The sequence below is a fragment of the Pelodiscus sinensis genome, chromosome 17 (genome assembly GCF_049634645.1).
Source record: "Pelodiscus sinensis isolate JC-2024 chromosome 17, ASM4963464v1, whole genome shotgun sequence".
Lineage (NCBI taxonomy): Eukaryota > Metazoa > Chordata > Testudines > Trionychidae > Pelodiscus > Pelodiscus sinensis.
Window position 1 is genome coordinate 7,520,054 of NC_134727.1, and position 26,376 is coordinate 7,546,429.

At 42.8% G+C, this 26,376-nt stretch overlaps 1 protein-coding gene across 1 annotated transcript in view; it reads left to right on the forward strand.

Annotated features, from left to right (window-relative positions):
* SLIT3 (slit guidance ligand 3) overlaps window positions 1-26,376 on the forward strand; it is a 795,269-nt gene that overhangs the window by 418,371 nt on the left and 350,522 nt on the right. The window contains exon 5 of the mRNA XM_006115755.4: window positions 11,186-11,257. Within this exon, the coding sequence (XP_006115817.1) occupies window positions 11,186-11,257 (72 nt within the window). The remainder of the gene's footprint in view (window positions 1-11,185; window positions 11,258-26,376) is intronic.

A 26,376-nucleotide genomic window follows, 5' to 3' on the forward strand; every position in this document is an offset into this window, starting at 1 on the left:
ATCTCACATCCACTCATCTTCTGAGCCATTCATTCCCAGTTCCCTCTTACTTACTCATCTCTCTCTCTTTTACGCGCACGCGCGCACACACACACACACACACACACACACACAACTTGAATTTTCTATTTCCCTTCTTTCGCCTGGAAGAGTTCTGTGGCAGCAAGGGGTGAGGTGGCTGGTTCAGGTTGCAGACTGTCATAGTAGCAGTGCCCATAATCCTTGCCTGTATTCTCTAATCTGGATTTAGCTGATGAGCAAAAAGAAACTGCAGCACTTAGAATGGACTCCGTGGCAATAGCTGTGCATTCTGGAACTACTGTAATGGTCCCCAGTTTGATTATTTTTTTATTTACACTGGTTTTGAAGTATATTGGTCTGCTACAGACTAATAAAATCCTCGGGGATGCCAAGGCTTCCTTGAGGATGTAGCGGCCACAGGCAAGGAATGGTCAATCTTTGTTTTTAAAACATTCTGTAACTTGTTACAATTGTAACCAAGCAAATGTCTTTCTCTTTTCCTACCCAGTGTCTTCCCTTCAGTTACCTTCTCTTCCATTTCCCCTTCCCTCTCCCTTTGGGAGTCATTTCATTTGGCTTTTGTGTTCTCTCATACTCTGGATGTTCTTGGCGCAAGGATTCTCTTCTCTGCAGCTTCTGCTTTCTGAAAGAGCCCTCCTGTATCGTTGTCCACCTCTCAGATTCACATCTTTTATTCTTATGTGCTTTCTAGAAACGTATCTTTTCTTCTGTGATTTCACTTGGTCATTTTTGCCATCTGTAACTGTTTAGCTCCATAAATGCATTGTTCAATTCTGGATGTATGTCTACTTTGCAATTAAAGCCCTCTGACTGGTCCAGGCCAGCTGATTCAGGCTCACAGGGGTAGGGCTAAGGGGCTGTTTTACTGTAGTATAGATGTTGGGGCTTCTGGAGCAGCCTGAGCTCTGGGACCCTCCCAACTCCTAGCGTCTTACAGCCCAGGCTACAGCCCAAGCCTGGAAGTCGACATTGCAATGAAACAGCCTCACAGCCCAACCCCTGCAAGCCCGAGTCAGCTGGCACAGACTAGCTGCAGGTGTCTAATTGCAGTGTAGACCTACCCTAGGGCATTTGGGGATGGTGTTTATGTGAAACATGCTGTAGAATATAAAAGTATTTCAAAATGAGACAAATTGCAGTGAGCAAGTGATAAAAGTACTTGGCCTTTCCCAAGCTAGACCAGCCTGTCTCTAGTCTGGAATGGAAAGAAAATGCTTCTGATAATGGTTACAGACATTTAGCAAATCTTTGCCTGCATGAAAACTAAGGAATTTATTTTCCAACAAATACACCAACAAACAAATGTCTGAAAATGACTGATTATTAACCAGACAGCCAGACCAGATACAGATATAAGAATGGTGCATCGGGATATCGTTAATTCTTGCTTTTGCAATCTACTAACACTATCATTCTCACACACACAGTCATGAATTTCAACCCGTTTATCAAGGAAGCTGTAATACCAGAGCACTGTATTGATTCTCTGAATTACAAAAATGTCATGATAGTTAAAATTATGCAATTATTGTTCACTGTAGGTGGGATTCTACCAAATTCACAGCCATGAAAAATGCATCATAGATCATGAATTGTGTTCCCTTGCTGTGAAATCTGGTCTTTTGTGTGCTTTTACCTTATGCCATACCAATTTCATGGGGAAGAGCAGTGTTGTACAAATGGGGCGCCCTGGCCCAAAAAGAGAGTTTCAGGGCTATCACCGGGTTGTTTTAAGAGGGAGTTCATATTATTGCTACCTTTACTTTTGCAGTGACTTCAGAGCTGAGCAGCTGGTGAGCAGTGGCTGTTGACCCGTGCCCAGCTCTTAAGGCAGTACCCTGCCAGCAGCAGCACAGTAGTAAACAGTACATATCATGCCACCAGTACTTCTGGGCAACTGCCTTCAGAGCTATGCATCTGGATAGTGTCAGATGCTGACTGAGGACCAAACTTTGCAAGCAGCAGTGCGGAAGTAAGGGTGGCAGTCCTTATTTCTGTACTGCTGCTGATGGGGGCTCTGTCTTCAGAACTAGACTCCTGGCGTGCAGCTGCCCATCTCTAAAAGCAGCACAGAAGTAAGGGAAGCAGTACTTCAACACCGCTACAATAAGCTAACACACTCTCCCCCCAACTCTCATACATCCAGCTCCTTTTTGTGTCAGGACCCCTCAACTCCAACACATCAAAATTTCAAATTTCAGTAGCTAAAATCATGACATTTATGATTTTTAAAATACCCTAGCTGTGAAATTGGCCAAAATGGACCATACATTTGTCAGGGGCCTAATTATTAGAGTACGTAATATTGGAACTGGTAAGAACATTTTTCATAAAATAAAGATATTGATTGAAAGCAGAAAGAAAAATTTCAAGGCAAACCCTGGGATTAATCCAGTTAGCTGAACTCAATATATTGAACCTGAAATAGTCAACATTTTATTTTCTTTATGTTAGTTTTCTCAGATTCATTTTTCCATGGCCATTTTCTCTCAACCTTTATTCAGCCCAGGAGGACGTGATAGGGGCAACTGCTTCTCTCCTTCTTTCTGCCACTATCAGACAGGAAATTAGAAAGCAGCTTTCCTGTCAACTTGCAACCTGGGAAAGAATGTAGAGTATAGAGCTGGAGAGTTCTTCTGAGTTTCATTTGTTCCATTCACTTTTATCAAAAAGCAGAAATACTTGGTGGAAACCAGCATGCCTGCTCTTCTCTCATTTGCACTGAGAAATACAACCAAGCATTGTCATCCTTGTGATCTTTATGACTGAAGCTAGTGGATTGCCCATGGGAGGAATTAGTTACTATCAAGCCGACTTACAGTCTAATCAGTTTAGTTTTGGCTCAGATTTTTATTTCAGCAATCTAAAAGTGTCATTGAATGTTGACTTTACTGCTTTATACAATTGAACAATGGGATTGTGGATAAAATAAAACAAATATTTTAAGGGACCATCTCAAGTTACCCAGATTTTCCCTTTGTTTTCAGTTTACATTCAATAGCAGATCACAGCAGATGTATGTTGGGTTGAGGACCATGTGCTCTTGATTTTTTAAGTCTGAGAGTATGTCTACGTTACAGTTAAGCCGTGGATGGCCCATGCCAGCTGACCTGTGCTCATGAGCCTCAAGTTGCAGGGTGTTGTAAACATTCAGGCTGGGTTCCTGTGAAGTGGACCCTGTGAATTGGGAGGATCCCAGCACTCAATCTGCAACCAAACACTTGGTCTGCATGGCTATTAAACAGTCCCACAAGCCAAGCCACAGGAGCAAGAATCAGCTAGCATGGGCCAAGCGTGGGGGGCCAGCGAAGCGTTATGCATATCTGAAAAGGCAAATCAGATTCTTTATGAAATATTACTGCATCCTGTGGCGTCCTTCACTCCGGTTTAGAAAGAGGAACCATGCAACAGAATGATTCAACAGAAATAAATATTTATCAACCCAATTTCTTAGTTCTCTGTTTTAAATTAGTCTTTTTAATGTTGGGGACTGGACACACAAGAAATGGATGGCAGGTAATTCTTCAGCACACAAAGACTTAAAATAACAAAACAGACAGCAAAAACCTCAAGCCTGTCAGTGTATGTGATTTTCATCAACATGCATTTCTTTTTACGATGTTGCAATTTAGATGCTACTTTTTAAACGGGTTCTGTATTTAGGTATTTTTACACCTTTACGTTTAAAGACGTGTGTGTGTCTTAGAGACGTGTGTGTATGTGTAGAGCAAGTGTTTCAATTAACTGATTCATGTTGCTCTTTCACTATTGGAACGTACATTTAAAAAAATAGACCTGATATAATCTGTTGCTGTGCACTTGAAATCTCCCTTTGGATGCACCAGGGAGTGCTAACGCAGAAACCTAGAAAACAGCACTTAAGTCAAGGCTGTGGAGCCACTTAGTGATGCTAGTGGGTTTTGATGCTGCTGTTGTTGTTGTTTTCCCTGATCCTTTTATTAAAGCTCTTGCATTTCCTATGTGACATTGAGTGAAGCATTATGTTTGCAAACAGAGTCAATCTATGTCCAAAGTGTTTTAATGAATTACGAGTGTAATTATTATCGAGTGTAATTACGAGTGTAATAATTATCAAGTGTTGGGTCTAGTCTAGACTAGACTGTGGTGTAGTGTGAAGAGCTGGGAAATGGAAGCCCAATTTCTGGATTCTGTCAGCTAGCCACTGTGCTACTGAGTCACATTGTGCAGCTTAGCCAAGTTGTTTTAATTTTGTGCCTCTATTTACCCATCTGTGAAATGAGGAGAATAGCTGAGTTTATCAGAAGCATGTTGCTAAAATTAATATTTGTAAAAGCTGTTAGTTACTTAACCCTATTGTCAACCTTTATTGCTTGGTTAGTCTCAGGTTTCTCCCCTGGTATGTGTGACTCAGCCTTTAGCAACATACTTTGCTAGGAGAGGATGGCTTTACCCATGCTCTGGTGACAAGTTTAAAGTTTAGTGATGGCGTGACATTTGGCTCTAGTAACCCTTTACTCTTCAGCACCTTCCCTTCAAAGTTGCAGTTTGTTTCCTCGAGCATGACTCTCCACCTTTCCTGACCACTATAACCCTTGCAAGAGTCTGATTTGTCTTGTATACCCACAATTTTCACCTTAGCTCAGTTGCTTACAAAAGCAGACATAAAAATACAAAAGTGTCACAATACACTATTCATGAAAAATTGCTTTCTTTCACATTTTTTATAATTGTAAAAAAAAAAAATATAAAATAAATCACTGGTATATAAATATTACACTCACATTTCAGAGCAGTATAATCATGTCATTGTAGGAAATTTTAGTTTGTACTGCTGTCATGCTTTTTAGATAGTCTGTTGTACCACGGTTCATGAGGCTGAACCGAAACTTTCACATGCAGTAGTAGATCTCCTAATAAACCAAGATCTATTAAAAGATCTATTGTTTACACAGATCACATGCTTACCAGGAGGGTGTAAATTCTTGTGCACGCTAATAGGCCATGCACTACCTGGTTTGAGTAGACCCTGCTGGTGTGCATTCCTTAATGTGTGTTAATGTACTGTACAAAATGGACTACATGAATGCACACTCTAGAATATTTAATATGCATTAGCAAGGCCTACATAAGCCAGTTAATACACATTTAGACCTTGATGCACATTTAGAATTCAAAGCCCTCCCGTGTTCACTCCTGCGTTGTGTAGACAAGGCCAAAAACAGGCACCTAACATGTCCCAAGAGTAAGTCCAGGCTGTGCTCTCGTCCCCTCATGCAACCTAAACAAAAAACTAGTTATCAAAGACCTCTGGACAAGTCAGAATGAATGTCCAGATGCTCCTGCCTTGTTCTAAAGAAAACACCCCATTCTCCAAACTGGTCCCCCTCTCCTTTCCTCCTCATTCCCCCCGTTACCTACAGAATCACTAACGTTTTGGTCTTGCTGCTTTCTGTCTGAGATGGCCCATTGAGGATAAAATGTTTAATAGTTGGCTTTCAGAAGCTCAATAACACATTTTAGATTTCCCATTTCACAGACCCTCAAGTTGAGTGATATTTGATGGGCTGTACCTGTTGTCTAAATGGTGGGGGTGAATATTTTTGTCTACAGATTAAATTAATTTCATTTAACTTCCTTGATCAGAAATTATACAACTGAATCGTACCTTCTGTTACAGTATCTGAGATAGATGGATAAAAACTACTATGTAGGGATTCAGGACTGCATTGTGATTAATAATTTGATATTTTTATTACAAAATTCTAATAAATCTTTTATTTTGTAATATTTTATTTTATCTATTTTTCCACTGTTTCTGCCAGCAAATAGTTATGCAAGTTTTTCTTTTGTTTGCTAGTCGTTTTTATTTTTTTCTGTTTTGGGTTAATATTCACAAGAGAGCTTTTGATGCTTCCTTTACTGTAGAACAATATAACAATGAAGACTAACAAAAATGGAATGAAATAAACTCTGTGACCGATTGGCTAGAACTCAGCTTCTATACATTATAGACAGATTTTGTAAAGTGTTTTGGATGGATCTGGTGGTAGTTTACTTGCTTATGAAAGGTGCTTAACAATGATTTGGCATACTGCGATCAAGCAGAGATAAACACAGTATTAGTAACCACCTCAGAAAGGCAAGCTTGTAATTGTGAAAGGGCAGCTACATAAAATGAAGCAAGCAACCCTGAACTTTTTCTCTACGCTGCATCAGTAACACCATTAAAGCTGTCAGTTTGTCAGATCACTAGAGGTATTTATGAAATCAATACACAATCCTAGAGATTTATAGAGGCAGTATTGTTAGCCAGAAGAGAGAGCCTCAATGGAAAATAAAATTAATACAATTTACAAGCAGATAGTCATAGAAAATGGATGAATTTCCTACAGTCTCCTGTTTTTTACTTGACTGCAGAGAAAGCTTAGGCATGGGGAGAAAGTGGAAGGAATAGCATAAATTAGCCTTGTTCCTCTCCTATCTTGTAAGAAGTATTGCTTGAAACCAGGATTTTGTTTTTGAAGGTGATTTCAGGCAATACACAATAAAAAAAACTTGATCCGTCCATTGAATTAAGATATTTTTCTGGATTAATTTGATTTAGTCTCATTTCACTGGTTTTAAAGCCCTTTTTTATTTTGGTCTGTGCCCTTCTCTGGCTTTCAACCCTTATTTCTTTTTCCACGTCTTAATCACCCTTTGACACTCCATTACCAACAGCCAGTTGCTCCAGGGGAGGTGTGAAGTTGATCTGGGTCTGAACTACCCTTTGCTTCCATATATGATGGTTGCAGATTTCTTTGTCTAGGATGAAGCTCTATCTTCAAACAGCTGACTTTTTTGTCATTAGCAAGCAACAAAAGAAAGGAGGGGGGGGGGGAAGGGTTGCCACATGTATCAGTGACAAACAGATTGAGAAGGTCATAAAGATTTTGGATCTAATTTGAAAAAGTGTCTTTTGTATGCAACATGTTTTTGAGGGTGAAAGTCTGAATGAAAAATTGTGTCTCCTGCAAGAATTTGGTGTAGCCTAGATGCCTGGTATAAATTGAATTAGTCTGATGTGACGTCAAGGACATAGCACCCGCCACCTTTTCTGTTTCTCTGTGCGCCCCTTACAGAAAACAGAAGAAAGCCCTTGGTAACATAATACAGGACTATGTAGCACTTTAAAGACCAACAAGATGGTTTATTAGATGATGAGCTTTCGTGGGCCAGACCCAATGGGTCTGGCCCACGAAAGCTCATCATCTAATAAACCATCTTGTTAGTCTTTAAAGTGCTACATAGTCCTGTATTTTGCTTCAGCTACACCAAACTAACACAGCTACATTTCTATTACTTGGTAACATAGTTTGACCTGGAAAGCCAGCATGGGCTTTTTGTGAAAAGCTCTGATTCCAAGGCTGATGTTCAGTAAAGCTAATTTGGTGGAGCCTGGATTGGGATTTTACAGCAGTACATAATCTATTAAAAGAAAAAGATATCTGGTGGCATGCCTTCTGTTTGCTGCCACTTGTCTTTTAATAATCACTTGAAAACCAGACTTCTGGTGTCATGCCAGAGCAAATTCCTTTGATCATAATGAATGTTTTAACACAACATAATAATCACACAAACTGATAGACTCTGAGGTGTGCTGTCCTGGTCTTGTTACCTCCTCCCTTTTGCTCCTGTCTTTCTTCCAGTCTCTTTTTCCAGTCCACTGCACAACTATTTTGAAATAAGTTATTCCGAAATAGCTTATTTCAAAATAGCACATCTACGCTATAGGGAAGCCTCAAAATTAGTCAGAGGCAGGCTTCCCTAATGTGCTATCTTGATTTAGAGCCCCAGGAGGCACTGGGGAGGAATAATTTAGAATGGCACTGGTGAGAGGTATTTCGAAATAGTGTCAGTGGAGCATATACTCGTGCCCTATTTTGAAATAGCTATTTCACAATAGGTATAACTTGAGGTTTACAGTTTTTGGAATAACCCGTCCATTATTTCAAAATTATTTTGAAATAACGGAATGGCGGTGTAGACGCTCGCATTGTTGTTTTGAAATAAAATTAGTTCGTTCGAAATAGCGGTGCAGTGAAGATGCACCCTTTGTTTCTGTCTTTTTCCATACTCTCTCTCCCATTCCTTTCCTCACCCAGCCCCAACTTCTACCCCTCCTTAGTCTTCCCCCCTCCCTTCTGCCTTCAGGTACCTATCTCCACTCCCTGCTTTGTTTCTTTGCATTTGAACCAAGCTGCCTCCTCTTACTCGTTGCTGATTGGGTGCCAGCATGGGGAGCTCTAGGAATACCCGAGAGACAGTCTCCTTGCTCTCAATGCCAGGAGGATCAGTCTCCCAGGGAAGCCTTGAATAAGCCAAGCTCAGTCACAGTCTGGAGATGGTGCAGGGAGTTGCATTTAGTAGCTGTGAGGGGATGGAGCATGTGTAACGCCATGAGGTGACAGTGAACCTGGCATGTTTGGACCTTAGCGCATGAGCTTCTGCAGCTGGCCCTCAGAGTAGAGTACACTCATTCATTGGCTCTGTAAGTGGTCCAAGTGCCACTAGGTGGAATAGTGAACCACACCCACTAGGTGTGTGGATTGCACATGCTCCCTGCAGACGGACTTTTCAGAGAGCATAACTGCCAAACTCTTAACAAACTTCTGAGAATGTGTGTAAGGTAATTCCTGGAGGTTCATGACTAGGCCACATTTGAGTGATTTTTTTCTGGACACTCAAATGCCTGACCCCAACTTGTTTCTTCCATATTTCCAGCTTGTTGCTCCTAAGCCTAGAAACTTTGGACCTTCTTAGCAAAGACAGACACGCAGCATGAAAAATGCAGACACCAGCAGATACCCAGCATGAAAAAGGTCAACACAAACTGATATTGTTTTGGCAGACACCCAGGGTGAAAAATTTCAACACAGACTGATCTAGTTTGGCAAAATACAGGGAGTCCCCGGGTTACGTACAAGATAGGGACTGTAGGTTTGTTCTTAAGTTGAATTTGTATGTAAGTCGGAACTGGTACATATAGGGGAAACTCTAGCCAAACATTTCTCCAGAGCTCAGTTTTATTCTCCCACACCTCACTTCCCTCAGTCCTTTATTCTCAAGCTGAGGTGTCTGCTGAGAAAAGCCGCTCCGCGTCTCCCTGGTCTGCTGGGGGGGCGCTAGCTTCGCGTCTCCCTGGTCTGCTGGGGGGAAGCAGCTAGTGCAGGGTTGCCTCACCCCGTTTGTAAGTAGGGATCCGATGTAAGTCGGATCCATGTAACCCGGGGACTTCCTGTAATAAGCACATCAATAAAGGTTATAGAGGGTACGTCTACACAGCTGCTGGGTGTGAGTTCACAGCCTAGGTTGATAGATTCATGCTAGTGTGTCAAAAGTAGCTATGCAGATGATTTTCTGTTCAGGCTTGGCCTCTGATGTTCACCCCCTTCTGGAGGCCACGCTTCAGCCAGAGCCAAAACCTCCATGTTGCCTCTTTCAGGCTACGTCTAGACTACATGCCTCTGACGACAGAGGCATGTAGATGAGGCTACGAGGCATAGGAAAACGAAGCGGCGATTTAAATAATTGCCGCTTCATTTAAATTTACATGGCTGCCGCGCTGAGCTGACAAACAGCTGATTAGCTGTTTGTCGGCTCAGCGCTGTAGTCTGGATGCACGATTGTTGACATCAAAGGCATTTGTTGACCACTCAGGTATGCTTCCTGGGATGAGGTTTACCTGGGTGGTCGACAAATGACTTTGATGTCAACACCCGCGGGTCCAGACTACAGCGCTGAGCCGACAAACAGCTGATCAGCTGTTTGTCGGCTCAGCGCAGCAGCCATGTAAATTTAAATGAAGCAGCGATTATTTAAATTGCTGCTTCGTTTTCCTATTTCTGGTAGCCTCATCTACATGCCTTTGTCGCCAGAGGCATGTAGTCTAGACGTAGCCTCAGTGTGTTAACGCAAGTCCCACTCCAGCAAGTCAGTCAACCATGGCTGCAAGACATACTCGCTGAAGTCGTGTGGACATGCCTATATTAGCAGTTTGGCAAGCTGAAGTATGGACATTGCTACCTGTGCTGTCTCTAATGCAAAGCTTAAAATTCTATTAAATTCTAAAAAATTAAGGGCAAAGAAATTTGAGAGTAATCTGCAAAGAAGACATCTTAAAGGGGTGATAGTGCAGATTAAAAATGTCATTTTTCTAATTGACACACAGCACAATTAATTCTGAACAAAACTGGTCACACATTTGTTTACCTTACTTTGCAATTCGGATGAATAAATTATTTGACCCTATGATTCTGTTCATCCAGGTTCTAGTTAAGCTATCAGACTACGTCTAGATTGCATCCCTTTTTCGGAAAAGGGATGTAAATTAGACGTATCGCCATTGCTAATGAAGTGGGGATTTAAATCTCCCCCGCTTCATTAGCATAAAATCCTTTTCCAAAAGATCCCTTATCCCTCTTAAAATAAGGGGATATTTTAAGAGATCTTTAAAATAAGGGATAAGGGATCTTTCGGAAAAGGCTTTATTTTCTGCAAGATCCGTGTCTAGACTGGCACTTTTTTCCGGCAAAGCTCCGTGCCGAAAAAAAGCGGCAGCCATTTTTATGCTAATGAAGCGGGGGAGATTTAAATCCCCGCTTCATTAGCAATTGCGATATGTCTATTTGCATCCCTTTTACGAAAAAGGGATTTAGTCTAGACGTAGCCTCAGCGTCTACAGAAATTGAAGATGATTTGATCATAGAAACTCCGGCATTTTATTAAGATAATGTGTCAACCTTATTTGCATTTTAAAGAAGTAGATTAATACTGTCCCCCATGAACAATGGTAAAAAGCCACACTTGCACCAAAATTAAAAGATTATAAAGCTGAGGTGCACAATTGCATTGCAAATAGTGTGGCAATGATTTACGTGCACTAATTAATATGATAGCTCATAAAAGAATATTTAGAGATGTGGCTGACACTGTTACTTTTATAGCCATTTTTAATAAGAGGCACAACTTTATTTTTTTAATAAAGGGAATATTGGAATTTCTTTGCCAAAGTCATGCAAGTCTGGAGTCTCCAAACTGGTTACATTCTGTTACCTCAATGCAGTTAGAGAAATATGTTCTCTTTGTTAATGAGATGTGTTTTTTCTCTTCCCTTGTTTAGAGATCTAAGTGAAAACCAAATTCAAGGAATCCCAAGGAAGGCCTTTCGAGGAATTACTGATGTGAAGAACTTGTAAGTGATGGCTTATTTAATATTTATTGTGACGCGTATTCAACATAATGTGGTTTAAATTAGCTGTACTACACAATGAAGGGATCTTGGTGTCATCATGAATAATTCTTTGAAAACATCTGCTCAATGTGCAGCAACAGTCAACAAAGCTCACCGAATATGACAAACTATTAGAATAGAATATATCATAATACCATGGTATATGCCAGGGGTACTGGAACAGTTTTTATAGTGGGGGTATTGGTAGCTATTGAACCAACTGTAAACCCTATGGAAACCACTTCAAGCCAGGGAGTGCTTGTTCCCCTCTCCAACACCTAGGGTACTTGCACACTTTGACTGCCACATTCAGTTCTGGTAATTCCATCTTTAAAAAAAAATAGGAAAAGGTACAGAGAAGAGCAGCTACAATGAGGAGAGGTATGGAACAGCTTCCATGTGAGGAGAGATTAAAAAGACTTGGCTTAGAAAAGAGATGCCTAAGTGGAGGTTTTATAGATAAGGCTGTATGCCTGTCATAGAAGTCTCAGATTCCATGACTTTCCAGGACCTCCATGATTTCTGCAGTGGCCAGTGTGGCTGGCCCAGAGGCTTGGGCAGCCACTGGGTGAGCTGCATCGTCTGCTGCTGGGCAGTCTTGGTCCACTGCACCAGCAGCATCAGCAGGAGTGTGGGTGTGGAAGGGCACTTGGGGAAGGGGGTTGGGATGTGGGGGCAAGTGAGAACTCTGTGTGACACTTACCTCACAAGGCACCCCGAAGCGGTGACATGTCCTTGCCTTGGCTGCTAGGTGGAGGCACAGCCAGGGGGTCCTCCATGCGGCGTCCACATGCAGGCTCCTTTCCCACAGCACATTAGCTGTGGCTAATGGTCCCTTTGTGATCTTTCCAATTAGTCTGTCACATTAGCACACAAAGGGACCATTAGCCATGGTGCCCCACCACTGGTAGCTGTGGAGCCAACGGTTGGGATGGAGGCAGCAAGTGGAGCTCCTGGGCCAGGTCTCTGCATAGAAGGGACATGTTGCTGCTTCTGGGGAGCTGTAGGGAGCCTGCCGCCCTGCCAACTCCCACTCCCAGCAGCAGCAAGGATCCCAGACTGCCCCTAAGCAACTGCTATACCCAGGGCCACTTATCTCCACCGTAGCACCCAACATTTAGTCAGGAGTATATAGTCACGGCCCATGATTTGTTGTTTGTTGCCTCGGACCTGTCCAAGACTTTTATTAAAAATACCTGTGACTAAAACTTAGCCTAAATTAAAGATGTCTTTCAAAATCACAAATGGTGTGGAAAAAGGGAATAAGGAAATGTTATTCACCTCTTCACAAGAATCAGGGACCCCCAATTAAATTAATAGTAGGTCTGACACAATAGTGTGTCGTCCTAAATTTACAGAGGATAAATCCACTAGTGGCTTTTAGCAAGGTGGTCAGGGATGCAACTGTATGCTCTGCCAGAAGCTGAGACTGCTCATTCCCTCTGAAGAATCTGGCACTGGCTACTGTTAGAAAGTAGGCTATTGAGCTGGATGGACATTGATCTGTCCCCGTACAGCCATTCTTATGTTGTTATATTCCTATGTTCTCTGAGTGCCACGTGCTACTTCCGTTCTTTCTTTGGGCATCAGATGTGGGCTCAGATCTATGGAGCACACATAGTCCCTGCACTATGGTCCCTGCACCTAGAAGGAGGTTACGGTCAAAGAACATATATGCTACCCTCAGTCTCCACAAACAGTTCTCATCCATCCGTAGGAGTTCTGAACAAAGACAGATGTGCAGATTATGTTCTTAAATTTAGAGACCCTTCTGTGCCAACAATGCATAATCCTACCCTGCAAAGGATGGTTAATTACAGACTGTGTGCTAAAATGTACTTTCTCCGTTGAAGGAAACAATACTGTAGATCAGTGAGATGTTGAAAGGGTACAGAATCATGATGTTAGCCGAAGTTGTTTTTTTGTTCTTCAATTCCACAGCTTCCTTCAAAGAGTGCAGGTAATTATATTACAGAGCACAGGTCAGGGCTACACAGATCAAACACACATTTCTGAGGAAAGAAAGTGAGAAAATTGTCTGACTTTTTGCTAGGCGGAAGAAATTACCTTGATGAACTGGTTTGTTTTTCTTTCTGCATGCCCTGCCTGTGTGTCTAATAAAAACTATTCAAGATTAAAATCTGTTTGTTTGTGGTAATAAAATTACCTTAAATTACTTTGGCCTTTAGCTTTCACTAAAGCCACCACAAAGGAATATGGTCATGTAAAGATTTCCTATGCTGCCTTCCCATGTCTACATCTTGTCTTGAAGCCATTTGTGCTGCACTGTCCTTATGCTAGAATCACAAAAACGTCGCTTCACTGCTATTGTTTGGTGGCAAGATAGGGCCAACTTTAAAAAAACATGGGCACATGCAGCAAGCTGTCATTGAAGCCCGGGTTCAGTGTCTGCTCTCCTCCCCCTGTTGAAGGCCACTTCCTAGGCTCAGAGAGGGAAGCAAACGTCTTGAAGATTCATTGGAAAACCGGGTAACGTACACAACATACTCATGGAGTAGTAGCACTGTGGTAGTGTCGCCTTCTGGTGAGTTCTGACCCACCGACGGGGAAGGGAGGAGGCAAAGGGAGAAATTGCCCCAGGCCCAGCAATTCTAAAGGGCCCAAGTCTTCAGCCCCCATCACCATTACTGTGGCAGCAGTAGCTCCTAGAGCCCTGGGCCCTTTAAATTGCCCCCAGAGCACTGTGTAACCGCTCCAGGTGCCTCTAAGGGATGGGGGAGTTGTGCTGCACTCTGGGTGATGCTGAGGGCTGTTGAGGGGACCAGTGTGGTGCACTCACTCCCGCGGCCCCTACCCCTTCTACCAAAGGCACCACCCCTTCCAAGAATGTGGAGCTGCCCCTGCCCCCTGAGGGCTGTTGGCTCCCCTGGGTAAGTTACAGGTCTTCTCCCTCTGTGCCATGAGGACATAAGTTATTACAGTTCCCAGCTACCCAGCCTTGGCTCTTCAGCAGGAGAGGTAGCAGCACGTGTTTTTAGCACCTCTGTAGATGCCTGGTTCAAGCCTGATGTGTTAGCCAGGAGGCTAACTAACCTGATAGCCATGCAGAGGCCCTGTCAGAGATAGTGGTCCCATTGTGCTAAGCACTGTGTGCACATCTAATGCAAACTGTAAGCCTGCTCCAGAAAGGTAGTAAGTCATAAAACAAACAGAGAGGGGGATCCACGGAGGCTATTAAGCGTCATATAATAAGCATCAGTCACAGCAGAGTAGGTGGCTAGGCATTATCAAGTGCCTTTGCATCTGTGCTATGAAATAGAAGTGTACTTTGAATTAGATTGTGTGAGTGTCCAAGTGAACAGAATGATCTTAGCTTAGTGTTGCGCTGAGTACAGAAACAGGTCTTCACTACTCCATTTTATGCATAATGTGTGCTTCCTTTGGGACATCCGCAATGAGAATCTTCTGATTTCTAAGGAAATTGAATGAATTTCTAACCTTAAGACTTGTCTGTCCATCTTCACAGGGTAGGGCAGAGATAGTCACTAGGCAGACCATGGGCCAAATCTATCTGCCAGTCTTCTTGTCTCACAAAACAAACCTCTCCCACAACCCTACCCAAGCTTCTTTTCCAATGCCCCACCTATGTCTAGGAATGAGTGGTTTGGGGTTCAGGAGGGTGCTAAGAGCTGGGACAGGGGGCTGGAGGACGCACGCTCCACGGTGGAATTTGGTTGTGTGAGGACACCAGTGGAAATGCTCCTATGTTATGTTGCTTTATGTTATGTATGTTACTGTGACGGGGCGCCCTCGCCCCGCACTGCAGCCCCCACCGAACAGGCTTTGTTCAGCGCCAGAAGGGATGAGCCCCGGCGATGCGCCATTTGCTCCCACACCGCTCGGCGGCTAACCAGGCAGGACAGCACGGTGAGCGGCGCCGCAGCTGCATGGGGCAAGGAGAGAGAGCGGGCGTGGAGGCACGCTAGCCCCACCCCTTGACGTCAGGAGGAACGTGCCCCACCCCCAAGGAGGGCGGAAACGGCGCAGCATTTGAAAACGCAGCCGCCATACCAAGAGAGCGGAGGAAAGGGGGCACGGAGAGGGCGGCGAAGTTCTTGACACACCTGGAGCGAGACATAGGACGGCTCGGGTGAACCGGCGCCAGGGTGATGGCAAGTTTGGACAGCAGCCGCCCCCTAGGCATCCTGTCGACAAAGGGGAAGGTGAGCCCCGGAGCAGAGGAAAGCCGTAGGGGAAAGGAAGCAGCCCAGGGCAGAACCCGAAAGGGTTGGTGGGCTGAAGAATTTCGGCGGGATGCCCCGTCAGCCAGACCGGATCATAGCTGATCCGAGTCCTTAGGGCCCTAGGCTGGGGCTCGTGAGTGAGGGTGGGCCTGGGCCCCCCTTTCCCCTCTCCCAGTTCCTCAGGGAGTGTGATACTTTGGCGATAATAGTGACGGTGGGCCTGCCGTGGTGGGGGTCAACCAAAGGAGCCACCAGAGGCGGGAGACAGCCACTGTGAGGGGACCAAAGGCTCGTTACATCTCAGGAGGGAAACGAGCGAGACAGTTAGGGAGGGCTGTCACAGTTACACAGTGACATGAAGGGATACCCTGTAGCCCTGAGTGCATGGCCAGTCAATGAGACTTTGTGCTTGTCCTCACACCTGCAGGTGCCGCCTCTGCAGCTCCCATTGCCAATGGGAACTGTGGGGGTGGCACTTGGGGCAGGAGTAGCATATGGACCTATGACAGGTAGGGAGCTTGCCTTAGTCCCAGCCCTTGCTGTGCTGCTGACCAGAGCCAACAGGGTCCCTTTCAACTGGGCACTCCAGTCAAAAACTGGCTGCCTAGCAACTCTCGTACAGCCAGATGCTTTTGAATGGACTACAAAAACTTTTATTCACTTATTATTATCGTTATTGCAATGTCAAAAAAATTCTCTGGAGTCAGGACTAGGGATGTGACAGTGTATCTGTTTATACAACTAACCAATGGGCCCGGGCTTATGTGCACCGTCCTGCGCTGCCACCATCCCTCCACCCTCACATGTAACCGTGTAACCACTGAATTTTTCTGAACACATTTTAACATCCCTAGTCTGGACCTTGATTTTACCTTGAGCAAGAAATTTAGACCTTGATAAAAATAATTGACTTCGGGTGGTTTAGGGGAAACAGAAAGCACAGCCAGGCAGTACAGGAGATATTTGTAGTGCACAAAAGGAAAATAATAGCCTCTCTTCCTGTGGGCAAAAAATACACAAGAGTGGACATACTGTACACTTAATTCCCTTAGACTGGAGTGCTCAAGCAACCAGTTGTTAGTGTCTTTCCAGTCAACTAGTGTGGTGATTTTAGCGGTCACAGTAACTTGGCAGAGTGCTGTTTTACCATGATGTGGTCAATAATTTGGGTCTTTTCAGTTTCTTTAACAGAAAATTATGAATGTTTAAAATATACTTTTAAAATACATATGAAAAACCATTGTACTTTAAATATTTCATTTCCTAAGCTAATGCTGTCATTAGAAAATGCAATTTTCACTTGCTTTTGTACTCTAATTTACACTCTCATTCCTGGAACAGCTCTTAAATTTAAATTCAGGATTAAAGAAGACTGAGAACAGCCTTTGTCTCCTTCCAAGGGTTAGTGGGTGGTATTTTATCTGTAGGAGACTAGACTATTAGTATGCATGGGAATGCAGATAGCCAGGTGTCATGCTGTTAACGATATGGATGTTCCATCTCATTTTGGATAGCTATGTTAACACACTCTCCTATACCTTACCAGATTGAATTTAAGGTCCTCGTTATGATTTAAACAGCACTTAACCAGGTCATCTTTGAGCTTTTTCAAAAATCGCCTCTTCATGCCCAGCTTTCCAAGATAATTGTGCTTCACAGCAATGCCTCAGCTATTCTGGCCTGTGGATAAGATTCTCAGGTGCACATGAAAGTCTTTCCCGTGGCAAGATCTCAGGTATGGAGCTTCCGAGCCAGAGGCTGGCCATGTTTGTGTCTCAATGCAAAGCATAACTCTGTCAGGCATTTACTATAAGGAGTATTCTTGGGATCAGTGTGTCCTTGGGGGAATTAGAAGGGAGAAAGCAGCAGACAAGAAGTGGGGTTACTCCATCTCCACTACTAACAAACTTGTATATGATAACAGGAGACTGCTGCAGGCCTTTATCTTTAGTTTGTAGGACACATTCATTGCTCTCCTTGGGCACGTCTACACTGGGAAAGTATTTTGAAATAACTTATTTCAAAATAGTAACTCCCACAATAAGTATTTTGAAATAGTGCGTCTACGCTACAAGGCACCATAAAATAGCGCAGAATTATTTTGAAATAGTGCATCCGTGCTGATTGGAGCCTGAATCACATTTGAAGCCCCCAGAAGCACTCTGAGAAGGCCATCAGGAGAGCAACTGCTTTCTGTAGCTGCTTCCTGAGGCTAGTTGAGACTCATGCTTAAAGGGGCTCCTCTCTACAACCAAGTCTCATACTCCACTTCTCCACTGCCTACCCCTTTCTGGGATACCAAACTCACGTCGTGTGCTCTGACTGCCCTTGTGGGCACAGCATTGACACCAAGGAGCTGGAGCTGCTGCAAAGCCTACGTGGTGCTTCATGGCCACGATGACCAGACCGGACCAGGCAACCTCTTCACCCAGACCCTGATGCTCCTGATGCATCCAATTCCTCTCCATCCTCTGCACACCATGGAATGCTGCTTCTGGCAGAGGGACACCAGTTCCAACTGGTGGGACCACATCATCCTACAGTGGTGGGATGACCAACAGCAGCTCCAGAACTTCCACGTGAGGAAGACCACATTCCTGGAGCTCTGCGAGTGGCTTGCCCCTGCCCTCAATGACAGGGCACACGCCTTCAACCTTCCATTGCCCCCTGGAAGCTCGCCATATTGTATAACTACCACTAATCTTATCCACCATTCTGAGACCTGGAACTGGAAAAACATAGTAACCTCAGGCTGTTAAGGGCATTTCATTTAGTTGCTTCTCTCTAGCCATAGCCTTACATCACTGTTGCAAAATATTCAGTCCTTTCTAGCTAAGCCAGACTCCGATTAGACAGAAGGAAAAAAGGGGATCAAAAAGATAAGAAACAAGGTGGGGAAAGAAAAGGGCATGTTCTGAAGTGCAGAAGACAGAGAGACAGAGAAATGAGAGCGTCTCTTCATAATCCCAGAGGTGGTTGGTTTGTAGCCAGCACAGGTGGGGGTGACATCATTAACAGGATGAAGAAGTTCCAGGGTCTGAGGACATTGTGGGGGTAGCGTTTTGATGGTGTAGATGGCTCCTGTAACCCACTACAGCATTTCTTTCCACATAACAGATTTTGCATTAGTGTCTCAATCTGGTATTTTTACTGTAGACCACCTGGGAACCCTATTTTTGAAGTTCCTCTACATAGCAAACGTCCTACATACATTTTTCTACAAATATGTGCTACTCACATCTTGAATGTTACAAGACTGGAACAGAGTACAAGGGGCTTTGGTTTACATAAATAGGAAATGTTGTTGGTTTGAGTCAACAATACTGACAATTAAGCTCAATGTTGGAAATTACATTTAGGAAGCTGGCTAAGTCGTTTATTCACATGTGCCCTGTCGATTTCCCTCTATAATTAGTACATGAATCGTGTGTCCACCATGCTCCATTAGGGAAGACTATGACTGCTTCTAGACTCATTTTGCTGTCCCTGGAGTTGCTGAGAAAAATATTTCTAAGGTTTGTTAGCCAACTTGCTACTGGATAAGAAGTTAAAATTGCTCTTAAGTGATGCCTTTAAAAGGTGATGCAAGTTGGTGTTGCTTTGACAAGCTGAATCCATCCTTAAATTGCATGGCATCCAAAATGTCTCACTTTCTGCATCACAGAAGTGAGCATGCCAGAATTGTTCAATAAACTAGTTCAATTTGGTCATTCTTTGGCTTTCGGATCCAGTCAGCTGTGCTCACACCTGCACCACTAATCTCAAGGCCTGCAGTGGTATCAACTGGGATTCTTATTTCAATGTTTATTACTTTCTAGTTTTATTGCCCTTTCTAAGCTTACCCTCCCAACTTTACAGTGATCGCTGAACAGGTTTTGGAGAATTTGGGAGGTAAGAGGCAAAATTGTGCATTTTCCCCTCTTGTCAAATCTTCCCCATTTTTGTCTCAACAATAAATACACAGGAAAATTGGAACTGAACTCCTTTACAATTAGTCAACTTAGCACTTAACGTGAGTTGACCCCAGTACCAACTAATCAGTCCATATGTCGTTGGGATAATAATGTTATGGTGGATTGTATAACAGGAACATAAGAATGGCTATACTGGATCAGAATCTTGGTCCATTAGTCCAGTATCCTCTCTCTAACAGCAGCAACAGATGCCTCAGAATAAGTGATGGGATATCGTGCAACATACCGGAGTGGGAAGCCTTTGTGAAGCCTTTATCTTGATGTCTAAGAGCTGGAGATTGGTTTAGGGCCCTGCATATGCAATATACACTGTAGATTATGCAACATAATGCAAATAAAACCACAGCATGCGCCATCTTAAGTACCTGTAGCAATTGCATGAAATAGTTTTGAAAAGAATTCAGGCCATATTTACAGACTGGGGAACTGTATCCTGGAAACCAGTGGTTCTGAAGAAGAGGTCATAGTGCGCCTAAAACAGAGCATGAACTCTCAGTGCTGGACTGAGGCAAAAGATGCCAATGTGATTCTTGGATGTGTGCTTGTGGGTAGTGCGTAGGACTAGGGAAGTTAGTTGGCCTTTGCTTGTGGCATTCATGAAAGGAACGCAAAATGCTGTATCCAGTTCCTTCCACTGATTAAAATTATGTTGAAAAATTGGAAAGAGTGTAGAGAAGAGCCACAAAATCAATTTAAAGGCTAGAAAAAATCCCTTTCATTGAGAGCATTTGGGGGAGCGACCCTGTTTGCCTTATCACAATAGCGGACTTGATTATTGTCTATCAGTATCTGAGAGGTGTGCTGCTGCAGGGCATGTCTTGGGATGACACTTGCCTACCGTTCATCCCAAAGTTCAGGGTATGGAATGGCAAAGAGCTCAAAGAAACATGGCTACTCAGTGAGTTACCAGCCTTTCCCTACCTGTCTGCTCCTGACAGCAGTGTGCACCTTTGTTTTTCATTCTCTTTTTACTAAGAACATTCCGCAGGACAGACTCTGCAGAATAGAAAATCAATAATCCAAGTCTTTCCAGCCCACCGAACTCTGAATTGACTGTTTGAAAACAAAGCTGGCAAGACTGTCTTTGTGTACTCCCATTAGTCTGTGTTCCTTTGCTGCCCGTATTTGTCTTGCAATTTCTCAGACTAAAAGAAAGTTGCTTCTGTAAAGTCATAATGCATGTGCCTTGTGTATATATATTAGGGTACCCACACAATATGATGTTGAAGGCCACATAGGCAATTTGCCAGGACTTCTCACCAGAGGCATGTTAATTCACATAATAATTTCATAATGATGAAACCTAAAATAAATGCACTCATCCACAGTAATGTTGCCATGCCTAGTTTTAAGTCACTGAACCTGCAAATGGGTGTGTGTTCAGGGTTGTTGTCATCCAGTTGTAGCATTTGAGTGCAGGACTATGACTGCTTCTAGACTCATTTTACTGTCCCTGGAGTTGCTGAAAAAATATTGCTAAGGTTTGTTAGCCAACTTGCTACTGGATAAGAAGTCGAAATTGATTCTGCAGGGCAAAGATGCAGAAAAACAGAGACTAACAGTTTCACTATTTATCCTGGGATGTGGGCTCATTTCATTCATGTCACAAGATTTCTGAACAGCATGTAGAGTACTACTTCATATAACGTATCCTGCAAGCTATTTTCCCAACAGCTATGGCAAAGTGTGAATGTTCTGTAATAGTTGCATGAAGCCAATATGTGCCTCAGTTTCCCTGATATTTTCCATAGTTATGGGGGCAGGAGGAAGGACGTCTGTTTGCTCTTAGAATAGCGATAGAAATGTAGCCGTGTTAGTCTGGTATAGCTGAAACAAAATACAGGACTATGTAGCACTTTAAAGACTAACAAGATGGTTTATTAGATGATGAGCTTTCGTGGGCCAGACCCACTTCCTCAGATCAAATAGTGGAAGAAAATAGTCACAACCATATATACCAAAGGATCCTTTGGTATATATGGTAGTGACTATTTTCTTCCACTATTTGATCTGAGGAAGTGGGTCTGGCCCACGAAAGCTCATCATCTAATAAACCATCTTGTTAGTCTTTAAAGTGCTACATAGTCCTGTATTTTGTTTGCTCTTAGGGTGAGGCAAAGAAACAGGTGTGAATGATGCCTAGCAGGTTGGTCTGAATGAGTCATTGAAATGGACTGGCCATGGCCACCCATGTATCATTTGAAGAAAATGGCAAATCCAGTCACCAGGACAGTGACACCTAGCAACCGGTGACCCAGAAGGAGATGAATCCCTTTACCTCTCATCAAGTAATCGGAGCCAGGATCCCAGCTTGAGAACAAGACTGGGAAGGTTTGAGGTGAGTAGATCAGAGTTTGCTGCTGGAGCGACTCAGCATACTCACCTTGGAAGTGAGCAATATCACACTGAGGCTATGTCTAGACTGCAAGCCTCTTTCGAAAGAGGCTCTTTCGAAAGAGCGCGTCTAGACTCCACGCGGAATTTCGAAAAAGCAAGCCGCTTTTTCGAAAGAAAGCACCCAGTGAGTCTGGATGCTCTCTTTCTAAAAAGCCTGTTTGCTGTCAAGAACGCCTTCTTTCGAAAGAGCACTTTCAAAAGAAGGCGTTCTTCCTCGTGGAATTAGGTTTACCACCGTCGAAAGAAAAGCTGCATTCTTTCGATTTAATTTCGAAAGAACGTGGCTGCAGTCTAGACGCAGGTGAAGTTTTTTCGAAAAAAGGCTACTTTTTTCGAAAAAACCCCTGAGTCTGGACACAGCCTGAGAGAGACAGATCCTGGATAATGGGATTCACTACAGCTTGGCTTGGCTTTGGGCTACTCAGAATGTTTTGTCATTGAACCTTCATTTCTTTACGCTGGACTAGGAACTTCCTGAGCTGCATTGCAGTTGACTGCTAAACACAGCTTTTTTCACAGCACTGTCGGAGTGTTACTGCAAATGCTGGCTGAGGTGCATTAATAGATAAAGAGCGTACAAGTCTCTACAAGGAGTCTATCTCTATTGGACTTGTTGGGCAGAGCTCCAGATGTGAGGCAGGAAGACAAGAGCCCCAAAGATCAGTCTGACGGGGAGGCTGTGAGGCAATATAGCCTACCTTGTGAAGAAAGAATGAAACCCCTTGGGTAAATGATGAACTGAAGAAATCCTTCCTAGAGATAGTTTCAGAGCTGCGATAGTAGCATTGACCCTGTGGATTTGTGACAGAAGGCTGCTTATTCAATGAATTATGCTAGTCTTTGCCTGTACCTTTGTATTTACTTTCTGTTAACATTTATCAGAATAGTTTTTTTAATGAATTTCCAGGTTGTATACTCAAGTTTTCAAAAAACCTGAATTTTCAATTTTCAAGGAAGCCTAAACTCTTAGGCTCTTTGAAAACCCTAATCTTCATTTCTTGACTCCCATATGGTTGAACTTGTCCACATAACACTGGAGTTTGCACACACAATTATTTCTGGAAGAGGGAATGAATCAGTGATCTGATTGTCCATTGGTTTAAGAAGGTGTAAAATCTGGAATAAATATAAAACCACTTACATGAGAGAGAAGTTGGGCCCTGCCTGGTTATACTTGTGTATTGATGTACACTGAGACTGACCAACAAGTGTTTCTTTCTGATGTCTGTGTGAAACACATAATGCATGAAATATTTTCCAATATATGAGAGCTTAAAGGGCAAGTAAATTTGTATTGGGTAAAGGATTCCACATTGCTTTGATCTTGAACATTGATATTCCTTGAGCATCTTCAGAGGTGCCAAACCATTCAGAGATAAAGTATAACCATGTATATGAGAAATAGATGCTGAAGAAAAGACTCCATGTATCCTTTAATGGATGAAAGGATCATATTATTTATAACAATAAAAACCTTATAAAGGTTTTATTTTCTTCATATCCCTTAATTCTCAATTAGTTTCAAAGGATTCAAGTGGATTAAGTCTTTCTAACTCTGTAATTGCTATTCATTGTGATATTGACCATAATGAATTCAGGAGGTATCTCTGTGGCTGTCACATTCACTTTCAGAGAAATTCCATGGTAAAGCAGCATGATTGTACTATTAAAATAAAGTGTTATCAACTTAGTGTTATGGTGAAAAATCACCTGACACATATGTTAATTTAATGACTCTGTTGTTTAAGCTTTCACCATCTGATCCAGCCCTGATTATAAATGGGAAAAATCACATATTTCACAATTACATCATTAAAAGATGTGATTGAGTGAAATGCATGTGCATATTCCCTGTACAATGCAGCATGCATTTCAGCTCATTTTTCTCATAATGCTCAAAGCAGTCAGGGAGAGGTTAAGTCTTGGAACTGTGTGTTGCTTGATAAAGAATTTTTTTCTTTCTTCTCATGTTGAATTAAAGTGTTATAAAGAATGATTGCACTGAGAATTTAGTGTGTTGTGTTTGCCACTGGGGATTCAGGGTGGGATTGTCTAGATAAACCTTTCCATCTTTACTGTGACATTATACTGTGTACACTTGCAAGCCTGTCCAAGAACTTAAAGTCTAGCTTCATATTCCATGCAGAGGACAGCTGGCAGTGCCACAAACATATATTTATCACCTTCCCGTACCTGTAAACACCTCTCCTACTGAATTACCTGTAAACACCTCTCCAATTACCTGCTCCAGGCATGTTTAGTCTTGAGGAAAAAAAGCCTGGGAGAAGGGGAATCGCTGATATGATTTCAGATCTGTTCAGGGCTATTATAAAGAAGATGGGTATGAACTGTTTTCCATGCCCACTGACAGTAGGACAAGAAGTAATTGGGTTGATGTGCACCAAGGAAAATTTAGGCTAGATATTAGGAAAAGCTGCCTAACTATAAGGGTAGTTATTCTCTGGAGTAGGCTTTCCAGGGAGACTGTGGAATCCCCATCGTGGGAGGTTTTGAAATCAGGTTGGAAAAACATCAGTTACTTCGGTGTTTAACAGTACCACTCAGGGAGCTAAAGAGTTTGATCTTAAAATGCAAGGACTGCCCCAGCCATATTTTAAAAGAAATATTTTGTATACAAAGAAAGGTTGGTTTTTCAGAGCAATAAGAAATGTGAGCTACTTTAGGGGAGCAGTGGTGGTGACATGTAACCAGCTGTAATCGGGCGCCACTCACCGCCACAGGCACCTTCTGCTGGTTACTCGGGAATTAGCTCATTCAGCCCTGAAGTGCCCCATGTTTCAGCCACAGTTACCTTTTTTTCCCTCCACCTCTGGGTTGTCCCTATCACAGTGCCCCCGCACTGTGGGATCCTCCCCCTCTGGGAGCCCCCAACCCTCTATGACCACCTTGTCTTCAGGGGCAAACTGGCCACTCATGAAATGGCCACTCATCATTGGCAAGGAGGTGTGGACCTGCTACCTTTGCCTACCCTGGTTGGCTCTCTGCAGCCCTAGTAGCCTCAGGCCTTGCTTAAGGCCCTGCAGCCTGAGAGCTGCCTGGCCAGAGCTTCTCCAGCTCTGGCTGCCTTTCCCCAGCCCCGCTCAAAGTTAGGAAGCCTCTAGCTTCCCTGGCAGCCAGGTCCCTCCTGCTTCCCCCTAAAGCAGTGTATCCCACATGGTGTTCCGTGGGACCCCAGGGTTCTGTGAAGTGAAAATGAGGGTACTGCGAGAAAATTCCATTACAATAACATTTTATTATTTAAAAAATAATAATTAATATTTAAGCATTTATGAATTTTATTGAAAACCATTGTCATTTGTGTTGATCTCATGACTTGTTTATCATTTGTTTATTATTATCCTTACTTATTTGTGGTCTACTCTTTCAGATATAAGACTGTCATTAGGGGTTCCACAAAATTCTTTCGACTTTAAAAGGGTTCCGTGGCCAATTAAAATTGGGAAACACCACCCTAGAGCAAAAGTGAGTCTGAGTATCTTCTAGAAGCCCTTATTTATACTGCCCTTAGCTAGGCCCTAATTAGCTAGTACCTGCCTCAGCTGTGGAGCTTTGCTTTCTCAGCCCTCTCCCAGGGCTGGGTTTTACCCTTAAAGATCCAGTGAGGCAGACTCCCCGTCACAGTGGCTTAATATCTAGCTAATTGTGCCATGCACATGCAAGACGTAGTAGAATTCCAAGTATTCTTACATGAAGTGTGGGAATTATGACATCATCCATTGTTATACATGCCTCCTTTTGTTGCTAGTTTCACCTACTTCAGTGTTCCTTTATTACACGTGTTCTGATTTTAGTGATGTTGTTTTCCGTGTTCCTGGCTCATAAGTAGATTGTTATTTGACTAATGCTTGTGAAAAATATTAAACCTTTAAAGTACATCCATCCCTGATATGAACCTTTTCCTGTGATTATCTGTGTATAATTGACTGATATCACTGGAATTTACATAAGCATGTCCATACTAATTAATGTGGCTCCTAATAGCCATTTGCATTAAAGGAAGTATTTGTATTCAGTGGTCATCCATAGCAATGGGCTTGACTCGCCATGAGGGATTTTTAAACAATAAATCATTAGAAGCTAAGCCTGTGACCCTTCGAAAAAGAATTTCCCTACTGCAGAGATGGTTTTAGTTCCCCTCTGACGTGTAAAATGTCAATTAGATAAAACTGAAATATCTATTTTTGTTTACTTAATGGTACTCAATCTGCAAAATACAAATAAATAAATAACAGGAAATGCTAGTTCTGCCTATATTTCAGCTTTAAAAGATGGGTTTTCCTATTTTTTTTAAAAAAAAAATCATATATAGGTTCATGGCAAACATACAGATATTAAATTATTGTTAGATTTTCATGAAATCCAACTCCTAAGCCCCCAAAACAATTTATAATTTATAGTTTGATTTAATTTTAATGATTTTTATTTTATACCTTCAGTATATACAGTGTTTCAATAGACCTATTTTTGGACTTCTCATTAATTT